The sequence below is a fragment of the Beta vulgaris genome, chromosome 8, assembly GCF_026745355.1.
Source record: "Beta vulgaris subsp. vulgaris cultivar EL10 chromosome 8, EL10.2, whole genome shotgun sequence".
Taxonomy (NCBI): domain Eukaryota; kingdom Viridiplantae; phylum Streptophyta; class Magnoliopsida; order Caryophyllales; family Amaranthaceae; genus Beta; species Beta vulgaris.
In genome coordinates this window covers 53,893,000-53,915,162 of record NC_079209.1, presented here as the reverse complement: position 1 = coordinate 53,915,162, position 22,163 = coordinate 53,893,000, and the positions used below count along the sequence as shown (strand labels likewise).

At 35.0% G+C, this 22,163-nt stretch overlaps 5 protein-coding genes and 1 long non-coding RNA gene across 6 annotated transcripts; 4 read left to right on the top strand and 2 right to left on the bottom strand.

Annotated features, from left to right (window-relative positions):
* Positions 1 to 341: 341 nt before the first annotated feature.
* On the top strand, positions 342 to 1,052 carry LOC125492369 (uncharacterized). Its single transcript, XR_007268939.2, has 2 exons — positions 342 to 563; positions 726 to 1,052. It is a non-coding gene; the product is annotated as an uncharacterized LOC125492369 (long non-coding RNA).
* A 763-nt stretch (positions 1,053 to 1,815) lies between these two features.
* LOC104901837 (berberine bridge enzyme-like 10) lies at positions 1,816 to 4,961 on the top strand. Its single transcript, XM_010689463.4, is given in 3 exon segments — positions 1,816 to 2,699; positions 2,701 to 2,722; positions 3,930 to 4,961. Coding segments are annotated over 3 exon segments (1,662 nt in total). The 5' UTR covers positions 1,816 to 1,874; the 3' UTR covers positions 4,745 to 4,961.
* Positions 4,962 to 5,575: 614 nt separating this feature from the next.
* LOC130589647 (nucleoside diphosphate kinase III, chloroplastic/mitochondrial-like) lies at positions 5,576 to 6,524 on the top strand. The gene is made up of 2 exons (XM_057391081.1): positions 5,576 to 5,761; positions 5,858 to 6,524. Exons 1-2 carry the CDS (start codon positions 5,711 to 5,713, stop codon positions 6,065 to 6,067), a joined length of 261 nt encoding a protein of 86 aa, XP_057247064.1. The 5' UTR covers positions 5,576 to 5,710; the 3' UTR covers positions 6,068 to 6,524.
* On the top strand, positions 6,402 to 9,879 carry LOC104901836 (peptidyl-prolyl cis-trans isomerase CYP28, chloroplastic). The gene is made up of 2 exons (XM_010689462.4): positions 6,402 to 7,463; positions 9,487 to 9,879. The coding sequence occupies exons 1-2, from the start codon at positions 6,539 to 6,541 to the stop codon at positions 9,693 to 9,695; spliced, it is 1,134 nt and encodes a 377-aa protein (XP_010687764.2). The 5' UTR covers positions 6,402 to 6,538; the 3' UTR covers positions 9,696 to 9,879.
* A 1,235-nt stretch (positions 9,880 to 11,114) lies between these two features.
* On the bottom strand, positions 11,115 to 11,552 carry LOC104901896 (hypothetical protein). Its single transcript, XM_010689518.2, has one exon. The coding sequence runs from the start codon at positions 11,550 to 11,552 to the stop codon at positions 11,115 to 11,117; it is 438 nt and encodes a 145-aa protein (XP_010687820.1).
* Positions 11,553 to 12,977: 1,425 nt separating this feature from the next.
* On the bottom strand, positions 12,978 to 21,041 carry LOC104901835 (hypothetical protein). Its single transcript, XM_010689461.4, has 10 exons — positions 20,650 to 21,041; positions 17,792 to 20,431; positions 17,527 to 17,711; positions 17,346 to 17,414; positions 17,111 to 17,263; positions 16,843 to 17,006; positions 16,558 to 16,705; positions 14,583 to 14,705; positions 14,403 to 14,490; positions 12,978 to 13,545 (listed from the first exon to the last, which is right to left on the bottom strand). The coding sequence occupies exons 2-10, from the start codon at positions 20,376 to 20,378 to the stop codon at positions 13,343 to 13,345; spliced, it is 3,720 nt and encodes a 1,239-aa protein (XP_010687763.2). The 5' UTR covers positions 20,379 to 20,431; positions 20,650 to 21,041; the 3' UTR covers positions 12,978 to 13,342.
* Between the last annotated feature and the right edge of the window lie 1,122 nt (positions 21,042 to 22,163).

Here is a 22,163-nt window from a genome sequence, read left to right as displayed (position 1 = left end):
AGAAGTAATTATGAATTATTAAATTAATTATTAAAAGGATGGGAAGATGTTAACTGGCTATGCACACACTAACATTTACAGATGTGCAGTCGACATTGGATGCTAGCGGTCATTAGTCCGTGGAATGGAGTGGTGTTTTGGCTTGATCCTGCTGGGGCGGAAAATGATATTCCTGAGTTTGCTCAAAGGACCATAAACGAGTATGTATACAAAGTACATTATATATTTAACTCATAATATTGAAGTAATCATCTAATTTTTACTTGACAATTTTTTAGGGGAATCATAAAATTTAGTCTTGTATATCGAAAGGACATTAAGAAAATGAAAAAGAATCCGAAAATTAAGTGGAAAAAACATGAGGTATGTTATTCTAATTTTTTATTATTTTGATGCATTTATATTGATGCTTATTAAAATTAATATGTAATATGACTAATTGTATAATTACCTCTATGAACAAGTGTCCTCGTCAATCCCAAGAATCTTTGGACTGTGGATATTATATATGTCGATATATGCTCGAGACTATAGAGAAAAGGCGACAAGTGATTCCTGATAAGGTATCAATTCTTTCAAAACATCATTCACTTGATTATTTCTCATATCTATTATTAGTGCTTGAAGTTAACCAAGATTTATACTTATCAAAAATACTTACTTTTATGATTAACAACATATTTCATATCAAATTATTTTTAAATAAATTTATTAATGTTTTGTAGTACTTTGGCGGAGTTACAACTGAATTTCCTCAAAACAAGCTTGACGAGTTGAGAGACTTATGGATCAAATACGTGGAGGAATATAAACAAGCGGAAGAAGTGGAATCTGAAGAAAGTGTCGATTTTGATTAGGTGTTAAGCAGGATTAGATAGGTAATTAGTTAGAACAATGAGTTGATTAATTTACTCTGCATATGAGTTGAAAGAAATAATGGCTGCTTTAGGTATCTTTTGAGAAGTTGATTTTTTGAATCTTCATATATCGATATTATTTTGTAATGAATTATGGTATTGCATTAATGAAATTTTTGTCAAGTTATATAATAATTCGAATTTTGTCAATGCAAGTGGCACGCGATTTTGTAGGAAATATATATCAAAAAAAAATTATAGGTAAATTAAATAAAGCCACAAGCTAGAATTTTGTCGTTAAAAAAATGAGGCAAAGACACCATCTGTTCTAATGTATGGCCTCTTATATCAAATTAAATATAGTACTTAGGAAGACGAAAGAGACCACCTTTCCATCTAAGTGATTTTTTTGAGAAGATAAAGAGAGACACTATAAAGAAGTGTTTTTTAGTACGATGAAAGAGACCACATTTGTTTTTTATGTGGTTCCTTATCCTTCTTATTTTCTCCTACTACAATAAAAAAAAAAACTACTTATATAAAAAAAGTGGTCTCTTCTTTCAATATAACAAACCACCCATAATAAGTGGTCTTTTATCCTGAGAGACCACTGAGCTAGAGACCACCTCAAAAGTGGTCTCTAAGGTGTTTTTTAGGGGGTCTTTTTATGCATTTTTGTAGTAGTGTAATGAAGCTTAACCATTACCTTCAAGTTATATTGTTTTCGTTTCTTGAAGCACAAAAATAATGAACCAACACCTAAATCTCTAATTTCCCTTCTTTTCTGATCAACGTGTGACTTTACACTCCACACTTCACAATTCACAATTCACACATGAAAACCAATATAGTAATATTATATGCAGGTAAGTGTTCAGAAGCTCAGCCCTCGTGCACCTCAAGGGCGAAAGCACATCCACTAACTAGCTAATGATAATCTAAATAAGTGGGTAATATATATAATCCACTTTAACAAAAAAAAAGTTCCAGATCATCGAAAAACTCCAAAGCAGAACCATGGCTTCCCAAATAGTTAGCCTAGTGGCTTTGCTTCCAATCATCTATGTTCTTGTTATATCATCATTATTACCATCACAAGCTTTAGCTTATATACCACAATTTTCAAAAACCAACAACAATGATTTAACCGTAAATGCCTTTGTTCAATGCTTAGAGCAACATTCTAATCCCTCAGATTATCCAATCTCTGAGGTAATATACACCCCAAACAACTCCTCCTTCGAGGATATCCTCAATACACGAGCCAACAACCTCCGCTATCGACAGCCGACGACTCGAAAGCCGTTGCTGATCGTGGTTCCTAGGACCGAGCTCAATGTGGCTACAATCGTTACTTGTGCTAGAACCAATGGTGTTAAAATTAAGACTAGGAGTGGGGGCCATGACTACGAGGGGATCTCGTTCACGGCCCCCTTTCCTTTTATTTTACTAGATATGTTTAAGCTTAACAATGTTAAGGTCGATATTAAAAAAGAGACAGCGTGGGTCCAATCTGGAGCCACGCTAGGACAGATCTATTATAGGATTGCGGAGAAGAGCCCCGTACATGCCTTCCCCGCGGGTGTGTGCCCCAGCGTGGGCGCTGGGGGACATTTTAGCGGGGGAGGGTACGGGGCTTTAATAAGGAAGTATGGGTTATCTGTTGATAATATTGTTGATGCACGAGTTGTTGATGCTAATGGAAGGATTCTTGATAGGAAAGCTATGGGAGAGGATTTTTTTTGGGCTATTTGTGGTGGTGGGGGATCAAGTTTTGGGGTCATTTTGGCTTGGAAGCTTCAACTTGTTCGTGTACCATCCAAGGTGACTGTTTTTAGAGTTTACCAAGGATGTAGCTTCTCCAGGTTAGTACCATTTATATCAATGTTATCAGGATCGGGATCCTACTTTGGATCGTAGGGGTTGATAGAATCGAATCGGTGGGATCGAATCGTAGGATCGTAAGATCCTACGATTCGGTGAAATAGAGATAATTATACTAAGATATGGTGAGAATATCATGTTAAAAATTTACACATAGTAATAATGAACTTTTTAATTAGCAAATGATGACAGTTTTTCAATAGTATAAGATTGATATAACATGCGACCAAAATCTAATAGGAGAAATATAATATGTGAAATTACTTTATGATTTTTATACGGTAGGATCGGATCGTAGAGTCGTAGGATCGTAGAATCGTGTTAAGATCCTACCATGTGATTTTTTTTGGTTGGGCAGGATCGAAAGATCTTACAAAATTAAGATCCTACGTAGGATCGGGATCGGTGAGGTCCTCCAGGATCGTAAAATCGTATAATCGTAAGATCTGGATCGGGATTTTAACAACAATGATTTATGTGTTTTTCTCCAATTAAATATCCGATTTGTCTTTTGACACTATTTTTACATATTTCATGTTAAGGGTCTTTTACTTCTGTTTTGTTAAGAGTCACTATTTTTCTTTTGCTGAGTAGTTGGATTAATGATAAAATGTTGTATCCAAAAAAAATTAAAGAGGTGTACTTGCGTTTGGGGAAAAATACAGTAATATGCAACTTTGTCATTTGTCTCGCTAGGTAGTTTAGTAATATTAATTTGTCATAAGTTTTATTATGCCTAATTAAAGATATTGTAGCTCAAATTGTACGTTGTTAATCGTATCAAAATATTTGGGTCAAACTAAAAAGGGTGTAGTATGATACTACCTCCATTCGTTTTTTTATTATTAGACGCACTTTCTTTTTTAGTCCATTTTTTGTAATATAGACACTTTCACTTTATCTAAAAATGGTAACATTTTCTATCATCTTTGCCACCTTTCAATCCATCTCTACACAGACTACACTTATTCATACTTTCTCTTTTCTAATATTTTTTTTCACTTTTCCCGACTTTTAGACACTATATTTCATACTTTTGGCGATTACTTTGGTTATTCCTGAAATTGAACTGTGTAAATCTTTTGAAAACGGAGGTAGTAGTATATTACAAAGACAGCCATACATTATCCTACATATATGGCACTTCTTATTGTACTATCTGACTGACAGAAAAAATTCTGTAAACAGGAGTGAATCACATCTTGTACAAATGGCAAAAAATAGCTCATAAGCTCCCTAAAGAGCTTATTATAAGGATAGAATCAAATGTGAGTCCAACTCCTGAAGGCAACATAACAATAACCGCGGATTTCCTCACACTATTTCTTGGACGCAAACAAAAGCTTCTTCACATACTGAGCAACAGCTTTCCTGAGCTAGGAATTACACCAGAAGATTGTAAGGAGATGTCATGGATCGAATCAGCGATGTTCTGGCATCGCATTCCTGAAGGCACACCACGCGAAATCCTGCTCAACTACGACATAATCTATCCAGCATATCGTAAAATCAAAGGTGACTTCATCAAGAAACCAATCCCTGAATCTGCACTACCTAAACTATGGGAGAAGATCATGCAGACAGGAGAAGTTTATATGGAATGGACTCCTTATGGAGGAAGGATGGATGAAATTGAAGAATCCGCGACTCCTTTTGCTCATCGAAAGGACAATTTATTCATGATTTTCTATGATTTGTTATGGATTGAGGATAATATGGATGAAGTTTACTTGAATAAGGCAAGGGAGTTATATGATTTTATGGCACATTTTGCTTCTGATTCTCCTAGAGAAGGTGTTCTTAACTATGTTGATTTGGATATTGGAACTTCATGGGAGAAGTATTTTAAAGGCAATTTTCCTAAGTTGGTGTTGGTTAAGACTAAGGTTGATCCTACTGATTTTTTCTCTCATGAACAAAGTATTCCTACATTGTTTAAGTTGTTGGAGAACAGGGAGTTCCGTAAAGGTGGCTTTAACAGTCTTTTGCATTTGCCTATGTAAAAAATTGTTTTAGTCTAGGAGGTCTTTGATAATCTTATGGAGTTAAGTATAATTTATAATCCCTACTATGTATTGAAAGCCAAGTGCTTAGACTTGTATTATGAACATACCATCCATTATTTGAAATAGCAATAAAGTCCATCATGTTTGCTTGGACATTGAAAAAAAAATCTCTCATGAATATTTTTCATAGCAAATTTATACCATACATTTTATATTGGATGATCCTATGTGAGTAAATTGAAGATCGGGCCATTAGTGAATTATATTATTAATGGGTCATTTAAAAGTTGTTGGAGCATGGGGTTATGGGTCAATAGCAGGTCGATAATGTAAGGACTGATCCACCAATAGAAGAGTAAGGAGAAAAGGGATAAGAGGAGAGAGAACTAAGCCCACACAATAAAACTAACAAAATATGTAATTTTGTTCCCATATTTTTTTTTTAGTTCGTATAGCCCGTCGGACCACTTCACTTGAATTTCAGGTAGTTTTCATTTTTTTTTCAGGTAGTCTTCATTCTTTTTCAGGTAGTCCATTATTTCTTTCAGTTGGCCTATTATTTCTTTCAGTTGGTCCTTTTTTGTTTCAGTTGGTCCATTATTTGTTTCAGTTGGTATACATATTACGAAATAAAGTCCAACTGAAACAAAACAAAGTCCAACTGAAACAAAACAAAGTCCAACTGAAAATGGAAAATAGTCCAACTGAAAATGGAAAATACCAACTGAAAGAATAAACGGGAAGAAGATGCCAAAGAAGATCTGATTTTCTGGCGTGGCTCTAGTCTTCTTTTCTCCTCTTTGATGTACTCGAAAATTAGAGGTACCTGCTTATGTTTTGTTGCTTATGCTCCTATATCTTTAGTTCTTGCAATGGCTGAATATATTTCCTGTCAAGTACTCTTTCCTCTAAAATCACTATGAATGGATTTTGAGATAGTATTTTATTCTTAAAAATCTGTAGATGGAGCGTAGTTTCATTGCTATCAAACCCGATGGAGTTCAGAGAGGGCTGGTAATTTTTTTCTTCTTCTTCGAGTGCCTTCTCCTTTCCGATGTAGTATAGCATTCGATTCTTCTTAATGATGTTGATCACTGTTCGAATGTCTAGATCTCCGAAATTATAGCACGTTTTGAACGGAAGGGTTTCAAGCTTGTTGCAATCAAAGTAGTGGTCCCATCAAAGGAATTTGCCCAGAAGCATTATCATGACCTGAAGGAGAGACCTTTCTTCAACGGCCTCTGTGATTTTCTAAGCTCTGGTCCAGCTGTTGCTATGGCCCAGCCTGTCCGACCAAAGCTATTGGGTCAGACGGTCTGACTCAATAGTTTCACTTTTTTTTTTATACATATTGCATATTCAACAACTTTGCTTACACAAGGGCCTATGTGTACAATCACCATTAAGCCACCTTGTTTTTTATATATAGGAAAATTAAAATTCATACTCCTATTTTAGATTAATTTACGCAATTTAAATTTCATTCATATTCTATTCCTATCTCTAAAGGAGCCCAAAGCCAATTTTAAGAAACAGTAAAGCTTTATAGGGTCTTTTTATCCAATCACCCCCTACTATAGATCCCATACTACCTCCTATAAACTGAAAATCCATAACCCCAATTGCTACAATAATACCGTTTAATTGACCTATATCTGTTTGAACAGCTTCAATTAAACCTATATTTATTTGATAAGAATCAATATAATCTTTATAAGCTTCCTCTGAATGAAATTCAATATAACCAAAAAAAACATAAAAGGAAAAAACACATAAATATTAAAAAAAAAAATGAAAAAAAGGGGAGAAATTTTGGTACACAAATTAAATCCAAGTTGGTCCTACCTACCTAAAGTGAATGGCAAAGAGAGAGTAAGAGATCCACTAGCCAATCTTTCCCTTTCCCTCCCCCACTCCAAAACTAATACCAATGTAAACCAAACAATGTTTAGCTTCCATTCTGCAAAATTTCTTCCCCATGTATTACTTCCCCAACATCATCATAGAAATCTCACTTCTTCTACTCCTAATATTCATCTTATTCCTACCATCTCATCTTCTTTCTCCTCTCCCCAACCAAGCCCAAGCCCAAGCCCAAGCCCATGTCAGGAGGCCCAAACAACTCGACGGTCCATCATCCTCCTCTCCACCGCTCTCTCTCTCCCTCCACCACCATCCACGGCGGTCAACGCTCCTCCACTAGACACAACTATAACGGACCGAGTCTTCTTTGACTTTAGTGTTTGTCCAACCTACTTTAGAGCCCAAGGTCAAGGCCAGGCCCAAGAAGTAACTCTATGTGCAGATTCTGAGCCCATGGGCCGTGTTGTGTTGGGCCTATATGGGAAGATTGTTCCCATTACAGTGTCTAATTTTAAGGCCATGTGTACTAGGCCTATGGGATATAAGAACACCTTGGTCCATAAGATATTACCGGGCCAGTTCTTGGTAGCGGGCCGTCAAGGAAGGAGAGATAAAGGAGAGGTTATGCCACCTTTGGGCCTGGCCCAGAATACTGAGACAGTGGACTCACGGGCTTTTATGTTGGAGCATTCTAGGCCCGGTGTTGTTTCTTTGTGTTTGTCACAGAATGATGATGATGATGAGATTAAGTTAGATCCAGAGTATCATAATGTGGAGTTCTTGATTACTACTGGGCCTGGCCCATGTCCGGAACTTGATGGTAGGAACATTGTCTTTGGGGTTGTTCTTGAAGGTTAGTCTTTTTAATCATTTTAATAGCTTTAATTTTTAAATTTAGTGTCTTTATAAGATATAATTCGTGCGCATTTTTTTTTGCCAATTACTTTTATATAAGATGATCATATGCAGAGTTACAACATAATGCAAATTGGGAAGCTAGTATCATATTAAATGTGTAATTTTTTAATTAATTTACATACCTCATCCGTTTTAATTTAGTTGTTACACTTTTAAAATTATGGATTTCTAGGTAATTTTTGGAGAAGAGAGATAGAGAAAAAAAAATAAGAGTGGTTCATGTGATAAGAGAAAGATAGAGAGAAGTTATTATTCAAATTGTAAGTGTCACAACTAAATTGAAACTTCCTAAAATAGAAAGTGTCACAACTAAATTAAAACAGAGAGAGTACACTAATTGAAGTATTGTAGGATAAAAGTTTGGGATTAAATCAAGTTCCTTTGTAGGATTGCCACACTATGTGAATGAATTCAAAGTCTTGAATAGCATGTTTGGTTCAAATTATGGAATAGAAAATGAATGGAATCAACTAGAAAAATGAAATGGTAATAGAACATGTTACATTTTATTTAGGTATTTGGTTCAAGGTTTGAATGGAAAGGCAATTAGGCAAAGGAAATCATTACGATCAACAGATAAATGTTGTTATTTGAGGGAGAAGGAAAAGTAACAAACAAGAGGAATCCATTATCAGTAATGGATTAAGTGATGGTAATGGATTGAGGAAAGTTTAAATCAAATAAAAAAATAGAATAGATGAGTATTTGATTTCATTTCTTAGACCAAATTTTCCTCGAAAGTTGGGACTTGGGAGCATGAAAGCACAGATAATTCAAAGTGACAGAATTAAAAATTTGAAATTAAAGCATATCAAATTATATTTATCAAAGAAGGTATTATTTTGATAATAAAAGAACATGCAAGTATAACGAAAAGATATCGCATATCTCTTGAATGTAGGATCTAAGAGTTGAATACAAGCTGAGGTTTCCTTAGAGAGAACCCTAATGGTCCCACCGTTAACCTAGAAAAGATACAAGTATTATTGAGTAAAATGTCAATGCTAGCTAGTGTAATTATTAAAGTCTTATAGTGATGATATCTAAAATTTGCAACATAATCTTATCCACATTGTATCTTTTTAACAAATGAGTTTCTACACAACTTTTAAAAACTCCAAATTAAAATAACAAGTTGTCATCCCTTTGGTTGATCTTAGGGGAGCTTTTGGTTCATATAATTCTGGTATTAATATGGATATAGAATGAGCAACATTTATACCTAGTGTTTGTTTAAATATTTGATAGATTTATAAAATTCATACATTAAACTCATACGGTCCGTTTGGTAGTTGGTCATAAATGGTGGTAATGAGAATGAATTTATGTGTAAATTTGTGAAAAATATCATTATTCATTCCCATGACAATGCTAATTTATCCTAAAGTGTCCACTTTCTTTCTTGAATTTTCATTCTCATCCAATACCACCTTATAGGTGGTAATGAGTGGTAATGAAAATTGCTTCCCCTCGGAGACAAAAACACAAGTTTAGGGGTGAGATTGCTTGCCCATGGAGAAAAAATGTCTCCCCATGGAGATTTTAAGGGTGTTTCCTTAATAAAATTACACTTAAAATTCATTCCCATTACCGTAATATATTAACGACTACCAAACAGGCCGATAAGGTATGGAGTTTAGAAATCCAAGGGTGGAGGTGGGTTTTAGGTTTGACTCGTACCAATACCTTTAGGCTCTAGTTATTAAATAGAAGAAAAAAATTTCATTCCCAAATAAAACCAAACAAATGGTACTTGTACCAAACGTCTCTAATATGTATCAAGTTCCAAACTTATACCACACCGATTTCATTCTTGATTTCAAACTCGTACCACTATATGAATCAAACGCTCCCTAAATATGTATCAAGAAAGTACAAGTAGAAACATATCAAAAGTAGCATGCAAATTAATGTCACAAATTAGTATTAATTATTTTGATGGTGGAAAATGGAAGCAGGGATGGATGTAGTGAGAGCAATAGCAGCTGCACCAACTTACCAGCCAGCTGAAAAGATAAGGCAATTGAATGACTTAGCAGGAAAGCTGGGGGATGAAAGAGCTCAAATTGCAAGAACTTTCTGGAATCGTCCTCTTAAATCTATTTATATCAGCGATTGTGGGGAGCTTAAAGTTGCTAAACCATCTCTCACTCCCTCCCTACCCTAACTTCCATTTCACCTAAACATAATTATCTCTTCTTTATTTACAATGTTCACAAAATCTTGACTATATTCTTGTGTATACATTGTACTATACTACATATCATATGGTCTCTTTATTGTTAATCATTTATTGTAGTGTATATGACATTTTCATATAAATGACACCTCTCTTATGTTTTTATCACTAATTAGCTTGAATGTCAATAAAAATAAGTTCTTAGAGAATTTTCTTATACCAAGAGTTTATTTTTCCACATATTTATCAAAATAAAATAGTAGCATTTGTATACACTCATAAATATTTTTTTTTTCTCATTGCTCATTTGATATTTCCAAATATGCAAAATTTACACAATATGGAAAGCTCTAAATGAACAAAATATAGCCTTGAATGTACCATGTACATGTTACACATGATCGAGTGTATAATAAATAAAATGTGCAAAATTTACATAATATGGAGAGCTCCAAATGAGCAAAATATAGTCTTAAATGTACCACGTACATGTTACACTTGATCGAGTGTATAGTGAATAAAATGTGCAAAATTTACACAATATGGAAAGCTCTTAATGAACAAAATATAGCCTTGAATGTACCATGTACATGTTACACTTGATCGAGTGTATAGTGAATAAAATGTGCAAAATTTACACAATATGGAAAGCTCTTAATGAACAAAATATAGCCTTGAATGTACCATGTACATGTTACACTTGATCGAGTGTATAGTGAATAAAATGTGCAAAATTTACACAATATGGAAAGCTCTTAATGAACAAAATATAGCCTTGAATGTACCATGTACAGGTTACACTTGATCAAGTGTATAGTGAATAAAATGTGCAAAATTTACACAATATGGAGAGCTCAAAATGAGCAAATATAGCCTTAAATGTACCATGTACATGTTACACCTGATCGAGTGTATAGTGAATAAAATGTGGGAACTTTACGCAATATGAAAATCTCCAAATGAGCAAAATATAGCTTTAAATGTACGTGTACATGTTACACCTGATCGAGTGTATAGTGAATACACTTTAGGAACAAATGGTATTCTAGAATATTAGATTAATAATATCGTGAATATTAAATATGCTTATCTTTATTTGCCCACTTTATCATAATTGAGCAACGATTCTCTAGTTTTGACTTTATTAGTAGTAAGAGTGTTTGACCAAATCACCAAATGCCGTAAGGTTGTTGGTAGTTCGAACACCTCATACATGATGATCGTTTCTTAAATATTTTTTTATTTCCCCAACTTTTTTTTAAAAAAAATCATTAATTAAAATGAATGAAATAACTTTGTTTCCAACTTTGATTTTATATGGAACATAACCTTCATACATAATCATATGCATTCCCAAATCAAATATTCATCATATACATCATACACACATATAACATAAACAAAACACTATGTAGTAGACGATCTAGGCTTGTCATTAAGCACTGGGGGAGCAAACCTGGACGAGAAGCCAAGATTAACACCATGTTGATCATCATTATCATGGTTACCATCATCGAAATTAAGAGTATAATTAAAAGAATCATATTGAAAATCCTTCCTCTTCTTATTATCACTAAAGTAAGAACCCATCTTTCTAATGAAATTCTTCCACTTAGGTCCAGCCACTAACTCAGACACTTCCCTCAACTTCTTTACTTGTCTTACCACCCATGACTCCGTTTCTTCTCGCCTGTCGCGGGGCAGTAGACGCACTCGATCAACATCGTTGGGTGCATGTTTGTGGGTAAATGCTCGAAAACTTCGAAAGCAACCACATCCTTGATCCTCGAGCTCTGGCTCGAGTTGGCTATGCATTAGGGAAGCATTTTCTTGAGGTGTAGACATCTATCGATGGATAAGATGTAAAGAAGTAAAGAGAGGAAAGAAAGAATATTCAGGGTGGATGAATGAAGAAGTCATGTTTATATATTCAATTATTTAGTGGAGAAGGAAAGAAATGTAAGGAAGCATCAAAGAAAATGGTAGGTTTGAAGTCTAATATGGCCAACGCGGGAGGGGTTTACAAAAATAAAAGTTTGACAAGAGATGGTGACTTGTGGTATGGGTCAATCTACTACGTCAACTTGGTGAGTGAATGAAATTGAAACCAAATTTGGGCATTGTTTCTTCTTCGCAAATGATATGTAATGTGACACGGAAGTATAATAGAAGCTTCTATACTTCATTTCTTGAGGTTAAAGGTTAAATTTTCACTAGAGATATTTTGTGAAGGCGATCTTGACTTATGAGAGGTTTTGATCTGGTAGAATTCTCTATCTTATCTACCTAAGAAAAAATGTATATATTTACATAACTTTAACTATTAATATACTCTCTCTGTTTCAAATTATAAGGCATTTTAGCTTAAAGAATTTGTTTCAAAATATAAGGCATTCTACAATACCAATGTAAGATTAAATGCAACTTTATGTTATCAAGATAAGCTTATAGGTTATTTTGTATTATCAATACAATATTTAATGTCAATTCTTATTACTCATGCAAATCTAACTAAAATTAACTAAATTCTCAATCTATGTGCAAAAACCTTAAACGACTTATATTTAGAAACGGAGGGAGTATTTGATAATCTATTCCGTCAAAAGAAAAAATTGATTATTTAATACTCTTCTATTCTTATTAAGAGTTCTTATTTGACTTGCACATTTTCCAATGCACATTTTTTACTATTAAATATATGTAATTACATATTAGTAAAAAAAAATTAATATTATATACTCACTTCTTTTCAAATTATAAAACATGTAAACCACTTTTACGCATATTAAGAATTTTGTTAGATTGCATAGATAATAAGAATTGATATTAAATATTGTATTGATGATAGAAAATAACCTTTATCTTGATAGTATAAAATTGCATTTAATCTTACATTGATAATGTACAATCCCTTATATTTTGAAACAAATTTTTAAACTAAAATGCCTTATAATTTGAAAAAGAGAGAATAGTACTCAGAAATCAAATAAGATTCTAAATGACAATGTTTTTTCTTACATATTACAAAAAATTAAAAGATTCTATTTAATTGTAAAGAGTGCTAAGATTCCAAATAGGAACATCAAAAAAAGGGAGCAATCAAAATTATAAGAAGTCGGACATTAAAAAAATATGCATTGAGACAAATTGAACGACAACTAACATATAAGTATATTAGTAGAAAATAACAAGGTCATAGTTAACATACAAGCAATGCAAAAGTCAAAACGTTGCAACTATATAAAAACCGAGGAGCTATTATCTTATGGATTCAGACCAAAAGCTATGTATTTATAAAATCTTAAGTGCTGTTTTATACTCCAAATTAAATTAGTTGTCTCCAAATGTAGTATAACATTTGCAAAGTTTTTTTTTTTTTTTTTTTTTTTTTTTTGCAAAATAAACATAATTCACTGAGAATTCACACTATTCCAAATAGATATCACAAGGGGCAAAAATTAGAAAGCAAAGATAAACCAATGCCTAATTAACTGTACCTTTCTTTTCTCTTTTTCTTTTTTCTTTTTAAAGAAGGGGTATCTATCATGCTAAATTCACTAGTCCAACGTCACCATACATTATAATCCAACTAGAGAACAACTAAATATGAGGTAAGAAATATTTACGAACACCAATTAGGAATTCGTTCTTGTAGTTGTAGTTGGTGTTTGCCCCTTTGCCGGAATCTTCGTGGCCATACAGCGCAACTCGTTGGCAATCTCGGTAAATATCGGCCTCTCTGGTGGCTCAGCAGACCAGCATCTCTCCATCAGTGATCTCCATTCTGGGTCACAGTTGTCAGGGACTGGCGGTCTCAAGGTGTTGCTCACGATACCTCCTGTTTTCATGTTGTAAAGAATCAAGGAGTCAGAAATACCTACCATATCCTCAAAACCTAAGCCTTTCCAGAAAATAACTTTTGATTATGGAAAACATGAACTCGATATCATGAAGCTGTGCAATACTATTACCCTGGATCCCCTCAAAAGGGTCCTCTTTAAAATGGAATATGAAATCATCACACGAGAATGCAAAATGTGAAGGCCTAACAGAAAACTTTAGGAGCTAGTCTATCGTTCTTTGCCAAAAGCCAAAAAAAGTTTCAGCATTATTGTTTCGATGCCAAACTTCAATCACTCAATAGCATATTTTGCCAATCATTCTATAAAAGTTGGGGTGAAATAGAATACTCAATGGACACGTTTTGTAATGAGCCAAATTTGAACTATATATGATAGCGGGAGTTTTGAACAAAGAGAACTTGATATCAGCTGAATTCGGCTGGTAGGCACGTGGGCTAGTGATTTGTGAACTTCAAAAAAGAAAAGATCGCTTCAAGTCTGAATCAGATTGTCATATAGTTACCCCATAGTATAAGCGTCTCATATGAACTACAAATAAAAGGTAATTCTTGCTTTCTTAGCACAATAGGCCCAAGTTGAAAGCTACAATAGAGCCAAATAACAAAAGCAAAAGCACGTTATTCGTATCTATTGTTAAAAATTGAGACGGTTTTGAGCTCGATTCTTTGATATAATTTTTCTTTTTCTGAAGTGGTTAATATAATAATGCTGATAGAGCTGTGTGACAGGGAAGATTGGAACCACCAACACCACCACCCACCCCCCACCCCCCTCAAAAATAAAAATTACTGAACTATAACAAGAACCCTGAGACGAGGGGTTAAAAAATTACCAATAATTGCTCCATAATGCAAGTCAGCATATGGTTCTTCTCCGGTAAGAAGCTCCCACATGACGATGCCAAAAGAGAATACATCAACCTACAAATATGACAAAAGAGAATACGAGCACTCAAAATTGGAAAACAGAGATTATACCATAGAAAGTATTAAGGTGTGGGATAATGGCAAACCTTTTCAGAGACTAGGCTGCTGCTGCCATTCAGGAGCTCGGGTGCCATCCAAGGAAGGGTACCTCGCACTCCTCCTGATATTAATGTTTGACATTTGACTTTGGACAGACCCAAATCACCAACCTGCAACCAAAGAGGGACTCCACTCACTTCATACTACTAACTTCTAAATTATAATTTCATTCAAGGGCAGGGCGCAAATGGTGTAGTGTCAACCAACATCGTAACTGCCGTAATGTAGACCAGAAGTTGTCAAATTATATTTTGACATTACCAATGACACATCTAAAGAAATGTCCTACAACAAATTATCCCATCATTTCTTGTAGATCTTTTTTGTTCCCTTATTGCAATAAGAAGAAAATCACACCTATTAAGTCCACAACCTCAAGTCACATCAGTTAGCATCTTTCACTACTAATTTACGTACTTAGTTCAGCTATGACCAATTCGAACTCCACATTTCTGAGCAATGAAAGAATCAAGTATAAATGTATGATAAATCATCCATATCTTTGTTATATAAGTGAAAAGAAGGCATGGTGTCCCCCTATTAAATGACTATAATACCCTTAATTTTTAATTACATTAATTTTGTTTAATTTTTTTTAAATAATAATGGTTAATCAATCAATCGAAATATTTGTCATTTTTAGAAACTAGAATTAGAATAACTTAAAATTTTAGGTTTTAAAATAGGAAAGATTAAAAAAGTTTACAAAAAAACAAAGATAACAAATTCATTTAAGAATATCAAAACCTTCCATCAAAAGGAAAAATTGTAAAAAATAAATAAATCAGCAATATACTTCCACAACATTATAGTCATGTAAAGAAATTATCATTTTAATAGATTTATATAGTTTCAATTTATGTAAGTCAATTACATAGAGGATAATAAGGTCAAAACAAGACAACATACTACATCCGAAATTTTAGCTATACTACTAATGATAGATAATAAGCATTAGAATTGAAAATAGTTCACAAGTAAATCAAAATTAAAAAGAAGACAAAAGAAAAGCACAAAGATATGAAGGTAATCTTTAATTTGCAATATGGAGAACATGAATTTGAATCATATTTAGGATTAAAAAAAGCAAAAAATAGAAAAGAAATATTCTTTTTTTATTTGATTTACACGGATAAATAAAGATAAATATATTTGCAATTATGAACTAAGTTGCTAATCAAATTAGATAAACTTGATAAAAGAGATGATTATGCAATATTCTTATGGTTATTTTTTTAGTACCATGTTTTAATTAGAAGTGCATGCTTTCTTTGACCACTTTTGATTCCATTCTATTCAACTTATTTTTGCTTATCTAAATTTATCTGAACTTATTTTTGCTGAAAATAACATCCAATAAGGTGAACAAAACAGAGCCTTTATAAAAAAAAACGTCAACTTAAACTACTATAATGAGATGTCATTGCATGTATTGCATGCATGTAAAACCAACTACTCGACAATACGAAATATCACAATGGAAAAATTGTCGTCGCACGCATCGCGTGCTTAGAAAGCTAGTGTTAAAGAAAGATACTCAAAATCGACATATCATAAGTTTCTAGTTAAAGATGTTCCTTTCTGCCATGATGATGGTCAAGACACAATATATACAAGGTCTAATTGGATTGCACCCACCGAGGACAAATAATACACTTTGTTCTTACAGATCATGAGGGTTATCAAAGAGAATCCAAAAAACACATTCATAAAATTACCAATATAGAGAATTATATCATCCAGATCAAATAAAATGGAGCAAAAAAGGGGAAAAACACAGTATGCATAGACAAAAGGAGGATATTCACCATTGGTCACCTAACATCCTCCCCACTTCCCCACACCCTGACACACCAAACATAGGCCCATCATTGTTCTTACTCCCTATATAAGAATTACAATCAGCAAGGATATGCTTATCTAGAAAGTTTCTCAATGTGCGCTTTGTGGTGAGCAACTAACCTTACATATGGGTCTATGTGGATCTCGAAGATTGACAAGCAAGTTGTCACTCTTAAGGTCAAAGTGCACTATATTTTTTGAATGTAGATATTCCATTCCAAAAGCCACGTCCATGGCAATCAAAAGCCGCTTTCTTTTATCAAGATTCCTGAATAGAAGATAGTGTCAATACATTGATTGAAAGATTGTGTATGAGCAAGAAGCACAATATATCCAACAATATCAGCAAAAGAAATCATATACACAAATGGTGCAGTTTTCAAATAATAACGGAACTTAACATACCTTTCATTTTTCTGCAAGGCAGTTCTAAGAGAACCATTAACCATATACTCAGTAACTGTTGCCACAGAACCACCAGGACCATCAAGCACCACACCATAGAAAGCTACCACATTTGGATGGTGCAAGTCAGCTAGTTTGATGGCTTCATTCCAAAAGTCATCTCTCTGGTTAAAGCATGTCAACATAGAAATTAAGAAAGGCATGAGACAAAACAGTACAGGAACATTGTGACCTTGCAAAACATGACGGAATAATATAATTCACCCACCATGCGTTCTTGCTCAGAAGCCTTGCCAGCAAAACATCTATCATTGATTCGCTTAATAGCAACATCAGTTCCTCTCCATTTTCCATGATAAACAGTACCAAAGGTGCCAGAACCTAGTTCCCGCAGTTCTTCAAGATCATTGTTCTTGATAATCTGTGATATATCACTGGCTAGATAAGTTCGCTAGTGAAACATTGTATCAGCATCAACAATGAAATGCTACTAAATGCTTCACCTGCAAGCGACCAAGGCCATCTGAGATTGGAAAGCCCAAATTTGCCTTTTCAGATTTAATATTCATGGCCTGTAGTTAGAGGAAGCAACACTTAAGATATGGGGCAGACATTGATAGGGAAGAAACAAGAGAATATTTGCACCCTCATCCATTTTAAGTAAAATTGAATCAAATAATTCACCTCCATCTTAGTCTGTATAACAGCATCACTATTAGTCTGTCCTTCAATCTCATGGCTCGCTTCAGACATACTCGTCTCTTGTGATGAGAAGTCAACATTAGATGGTACAGATGAGTGCAGAACTGAAGCTGCAACCCCTTCAGCTGTTGCTTGAAGCTGTTGCTTGATCCGCTCTTCAGACGAACCTTCAATGAAGTGAAAGGGTAAATAAATGAAGAATAAATTAAAAAATTAAGGGGACAGTAAAGTAGGCTAGATTTCTGACCTTTGCCAGATTGAACTTGTTCTGTTGCCGGCAGGACATCAATAAAATTTGTTTCTGCATTTAATTCTCCATTTTGACGATTGTCAGCAGCAGATGCCTCTCTTTTTGTAGGAGTTTTACCAGGTTTAGGAGGTGGGAAATGAGTCTCATGTTGCATATTCCAGGGGTCTTGGTTACTAAACAATGAGTTTGTGGAATCATTCCCAATTGCACCCCAATTACGGGGAGATATCGGAGGCTGCCCATTATTGTTTAAAACAATAGTCTCAGCTGGAAAATGTGTAGCATCAGATCTCATATCATAACCACGAGAGAATTCATTACACTGATATTGAACGTCTGCAACAGAACATGGCAGCATTTCACTTTGATTCGTCTGACTGGTGTCTTGAGGTAGTGCAGGTCTATTGAAGGCATCATTTGGCAAGGTCTCTCGCACCAATGTGTGTGGAGGCACATGCTCCAAAATATCATCTTTCCTAAGTTGATCAATATGTGACTTACCTTGTTCAATACTAGGATTTATTTGGAGATTCTCCATTCTGAAATCCACTGGTCTTGCACCAGGAACCTTTGCAGAATAGTCTTTTGATGTTTCAGTAACAAATTGTTCAGGAGCACTGTATGCTACACCATTGAGAGCGTTAGCATCACCAAGGACAGGTTTGCTCACCAAATTCTGTTGGATAGCATCTTCTGGACTAGACACAGGAGCATTTCCCCTAACTGCACTCTGAGGAGTCTGTGCATCACTTGCTAACCCCATCAAACCCTGATTCTGTAGAGCCGCTGCATGCAATCTAGTAATATCATCCAGACGAAGGCTTTGATAAATAGGGTTTGTATCAGAGACATTGGTTGATTGATTAACTTTCTGGTCCTGTACAACGGTATCCGAATGTGCATGAGGCAGCGCCTTTTGGCACATATAGCAGTCTGCCATTGTGGGGACTACTTGTTGACGTGACATCCATCCCTCAGAGAAGGCTGTATGATCTTGTGGAGTAACTTGTTGCCACCCATAACCCCCGCCAGCTGGAGTTTGGTATACATTGCTATAGCTAGGATCAGCAGGAACGGCAACCATCCTCTGTGATGGTTGTACTAATGGCTGAAGAATATTAGGGTTCATGCTCAAATGGGAAGAAGGAGGAGCCATTGTCATTTGTACTCCAGGCATAAATTGCTGGTTCATTAAATTTGGGGAACTATCACGATATTGTGGATGCATGAACATGGGTCTTGGAGCTCCCAAGAGTTGAGGATTTGCATAAACCATTTGCGAGCCTACACGGTTCATTGCATCTTGATGAGGATCTATATAGCCACCCAAATAGGGGGGATTGCGAGGTTGCAAATTTAAGCCTGGTTGCTGCAAATCATATCCCAGAGTTTGTTGCTGCCCATGTGCTGAAACAGGAGCTGCTCGCTCAACCTCGGGTTGTGAGGTTGTTACTGAGTGAGGAGAAACACCTACAGGAACAATTAAGGGCGGAGCAGGAATCTCCAATCTTGGGGTATTATCATAGGAGGCAGCAGAATCACTTCTAGGAGAAAACATGTTGGCAGATGGCGGTACACTAACATCTTGACCAGCAGCTGTCTCAAAGACCTCTGACCCACTAACATCAGAATTCTGAGTTGAAGCTACACTTGCCATACTTTCCTTCCTTGTGATACCACCAAGAACACCTTCTGCGACCCCATTCACAGCATCCACATATCTTTGCCCAGTATCTCGCAAACCTCGCAATTGCACCAAGCCTGAAGGATCAAGCTCTGAAGCAGAGAACAAAAACACCCTAAGCTTGGCAGATCCATCAGGAGACCTCTCTTTCAACTTCTCATACTCCTCCATCATATTATCAAGATCATCGGGGCATGAAACAGACACGAGTGCATCCAGATCTTCATCTGGGAGCTGATATTTGATCACAACAGGTTGCTCATATGTATCCATCATCTTGTGAACCAACTCACTAAATGTTACATCCCTTCTAACACTAATAATCCGGGTTTGCCCACCAACATACCTAAGCATTCCATCACTGGGCCGAGGTAGTATCTTCCCCCCGAAACTACACAAGAATTTTACCTTCCTCCCTGACACCGAATCATCACCCCCATCATCATTCATTTGGTCGAGACCCGTTGCAGTACCATTCCCAATCCCACTTACCCTGGTCCCCGAATTCGGGCTGTATGCATACCCCGGTGAGCTAATACCGCCACTGCTACTAGGCGGTGGTGCAACCACCGGACTTGGCATTCGCGGGGCCCACCAAACAGCCTGACCGTGATTAGATCCACCAGGGTTCACAAACCCCATGCTGGGCCCCATGCTTGGCCCCATGCTGGGAAACCCAGCACCACCAGGATTATCATTGTAGTACAAACGCATTGAAGGATGGGTATTGATGTCCACACGGGCCGGGTTCAGGTTCGGGTTCGGGCTCGGAAAGAACCCATCAAAAGGGCGACCTGAGGTTGTTACAGATGATGGGGCAATGGGGGTTTCCTCACCACCAATGCGAGCTACATTTAAAGGTCTTAGATCCATTGGCATTGAGTTTTGATCGAATGCCATTTCTATTTCACTAGATTTAAATACAAATCAACCCAAATTCCCCACAAATGCACCTACATATATCAGAGATGGACAAAGATTAGGGCTTTTTCTTGTTAAAGTTTTCAGCTTCTATCAAATCATAAATTTCCAACTTTTATCAAATCATAAATTTCCAACTAAATTAAATAATCATATCAAAAGTTACAACAAACAAAAAAAAAACCCACCAAATCTTATAAAAAAACACCATTTAATAAGAAAGTGACTAAAAAAACGAGATAGAAAGTACCCAATTTGATGAGATAACAAATCAGCGTCACAAAACGGCGCCGCTTCGTTCCTTCTTCTTCTTCACACCTTTTCCTCTGTTTCTGGGTTTCTGGGTTGCAGAATTTCTATTGTATTGAATTTCCCTAATTACACTCAATTAATTTTACCCTTATTATTTTCTTTGATAAAAGAGCTACAAAAACTCTTTTTTTTTTTTCTTTTCTGATACAACAAAACAATTTGCTATGGCAAATGAAAATAAGAGTGACTTGAAAAAAGAGTATATCGAGAAGAAGGGGATGATAAATTAATAAAAATATTTCTATGAAATAAATATGTTTTTTTTTATTAAAAAAAATAAAAGAAAAGAGAAAGTGATGGAGAGGCACGTGGATGGGTTCATGCACTAGTGTACTTGTGTTCTCTCTTTACATGAGTAGATGTGAATTGTGAGTGTTAAACTTAATAGCATGTGGAGCCTAAATAAGATGGTCAAGGTATGATGGAGGACTAATATTGGATTAATGGGTCCCTCTATTTCTCCAAAGAGTATGGATTGTGTTGTATTAGAGATTTAAGGTCTAGGACTTTTTCTATCTTTGTCAATTTTTGGAGTTGGTCTAGATTACTAGGTATCATATTAATCATATATTGCTTTCATCTTCAATACAACAATCATTTTTGTTTGTGTTCTAGTGAGATCTTACCTACTATGTTCAATCTAGTTGATCCTTTCTATTCTCATTCTTTTATTTACCAATATATATTGGATTTTTTTTGTCTCAAACCACCTTAACTTTGTGCCACTTTATGTCATGTTGACATCACGCGTGTACATCAAACCAGCAGTAGAATTAGTTAAACGCTTGTACATATTAGTTATGCTAGCCTTAAATTGCTTCTCGGTGAATTAGTTAAGCGCTGAAGTATATTAGTTAAGCGCTGAAGTATATTAGTTAAGCGTTGAAGTATATATTAGTCAACCCTGAAGTATATTATTATATAATAAAAATCAGGTTTTAATGCATTTTATTGGCCATAATTTCAGTATCACGCATAAATAATTCTATCTTTCTCAAAAAAAACTAATGCACTAATTTTCTCTTTCTTAAATAACTATCACATTTTTGCACTAGTTATGCCAACCTCAAATAAGCAATGCAAAAACAAAGTTTACTAATGCATACAATAAAACAAACTAATAAACTTAAAATCATAACTATTGACCTCCCATACTATCAACCCTCAAAGTATAATTGTTAACCAAATATCAAACTATAACCATAAAACCATGCATCATTGTTACTCATGAAATTAATAAATAATCATTCAGCTGCTGTAATTATAATCTTTCAATTATTTTCTAGACTAAATAAAACTATTAGCCATAAAATTGGAACTAAAAAACAAAAAGTCATAACTAATGTAAAGAATAATAATAACTAAATACCCAAATATTATAACTATTCATCAGAAAATAATAACTAATAGCCAGAATCACAACTATCAACCATAAAACCATAATTATTTACC

Coding starts and splice junctions, on each gene's coding strand:
- LOC104901835 (XM_010689461.4), bottom strand. CDS start 20,378: ATGGCATTCGATCAAAACTCAATGCCAATGGATCTAAGACCTTTAAAT. Junction 17,007..17,110: donor CTTCTGAGCAAGAACGCATG/GTGGGTGAATTA, acceptor TGCTTTAACCAG/AGAGATGACTTTTGGAATGA. Junction 13,546..14,402: donor GCATTATGGAGCAATTATTG/GTAATTTTTTAA, acceptor ACATGAAAACAG/GAGGTATCGTGAGCAACACC.
- LOC130589647 (XM_057391081.1), top strand. CDS start 5,711: ATGGAGCGTAGTTTCATTGCTATCAAACCCGATGGAGTTCAGAGAGGG. Junction 5,762..5,857: donor ATGGAGTTCAGAGAGGGCTG/GTAATTTTTTTC, acceptor TCGAATGTCTAG/ATCTCCGAAATTATAGCACG.
- LOC104901836 (XM_010689462.4), top strand. CDS start 6,539: ATGAAAAAAAGGGGAGAAATTTTGGTACACAAATTAAATCCAAGTTGG. Junction 7,464..9,486: donor CTTTGGGGTTGTTCTTGAAG/GTTAGTCTTTTT, acceptor AAATGGAAGCAG/GGATGGATGTAGTGAGAGCA.
- LOC104901896 (XM_010689518.2), bottom strand. CDS start 11,552: ATGTCTACACCTCAAGAAAATGCTTCCCTAATGCATAGCCAACTCGAG.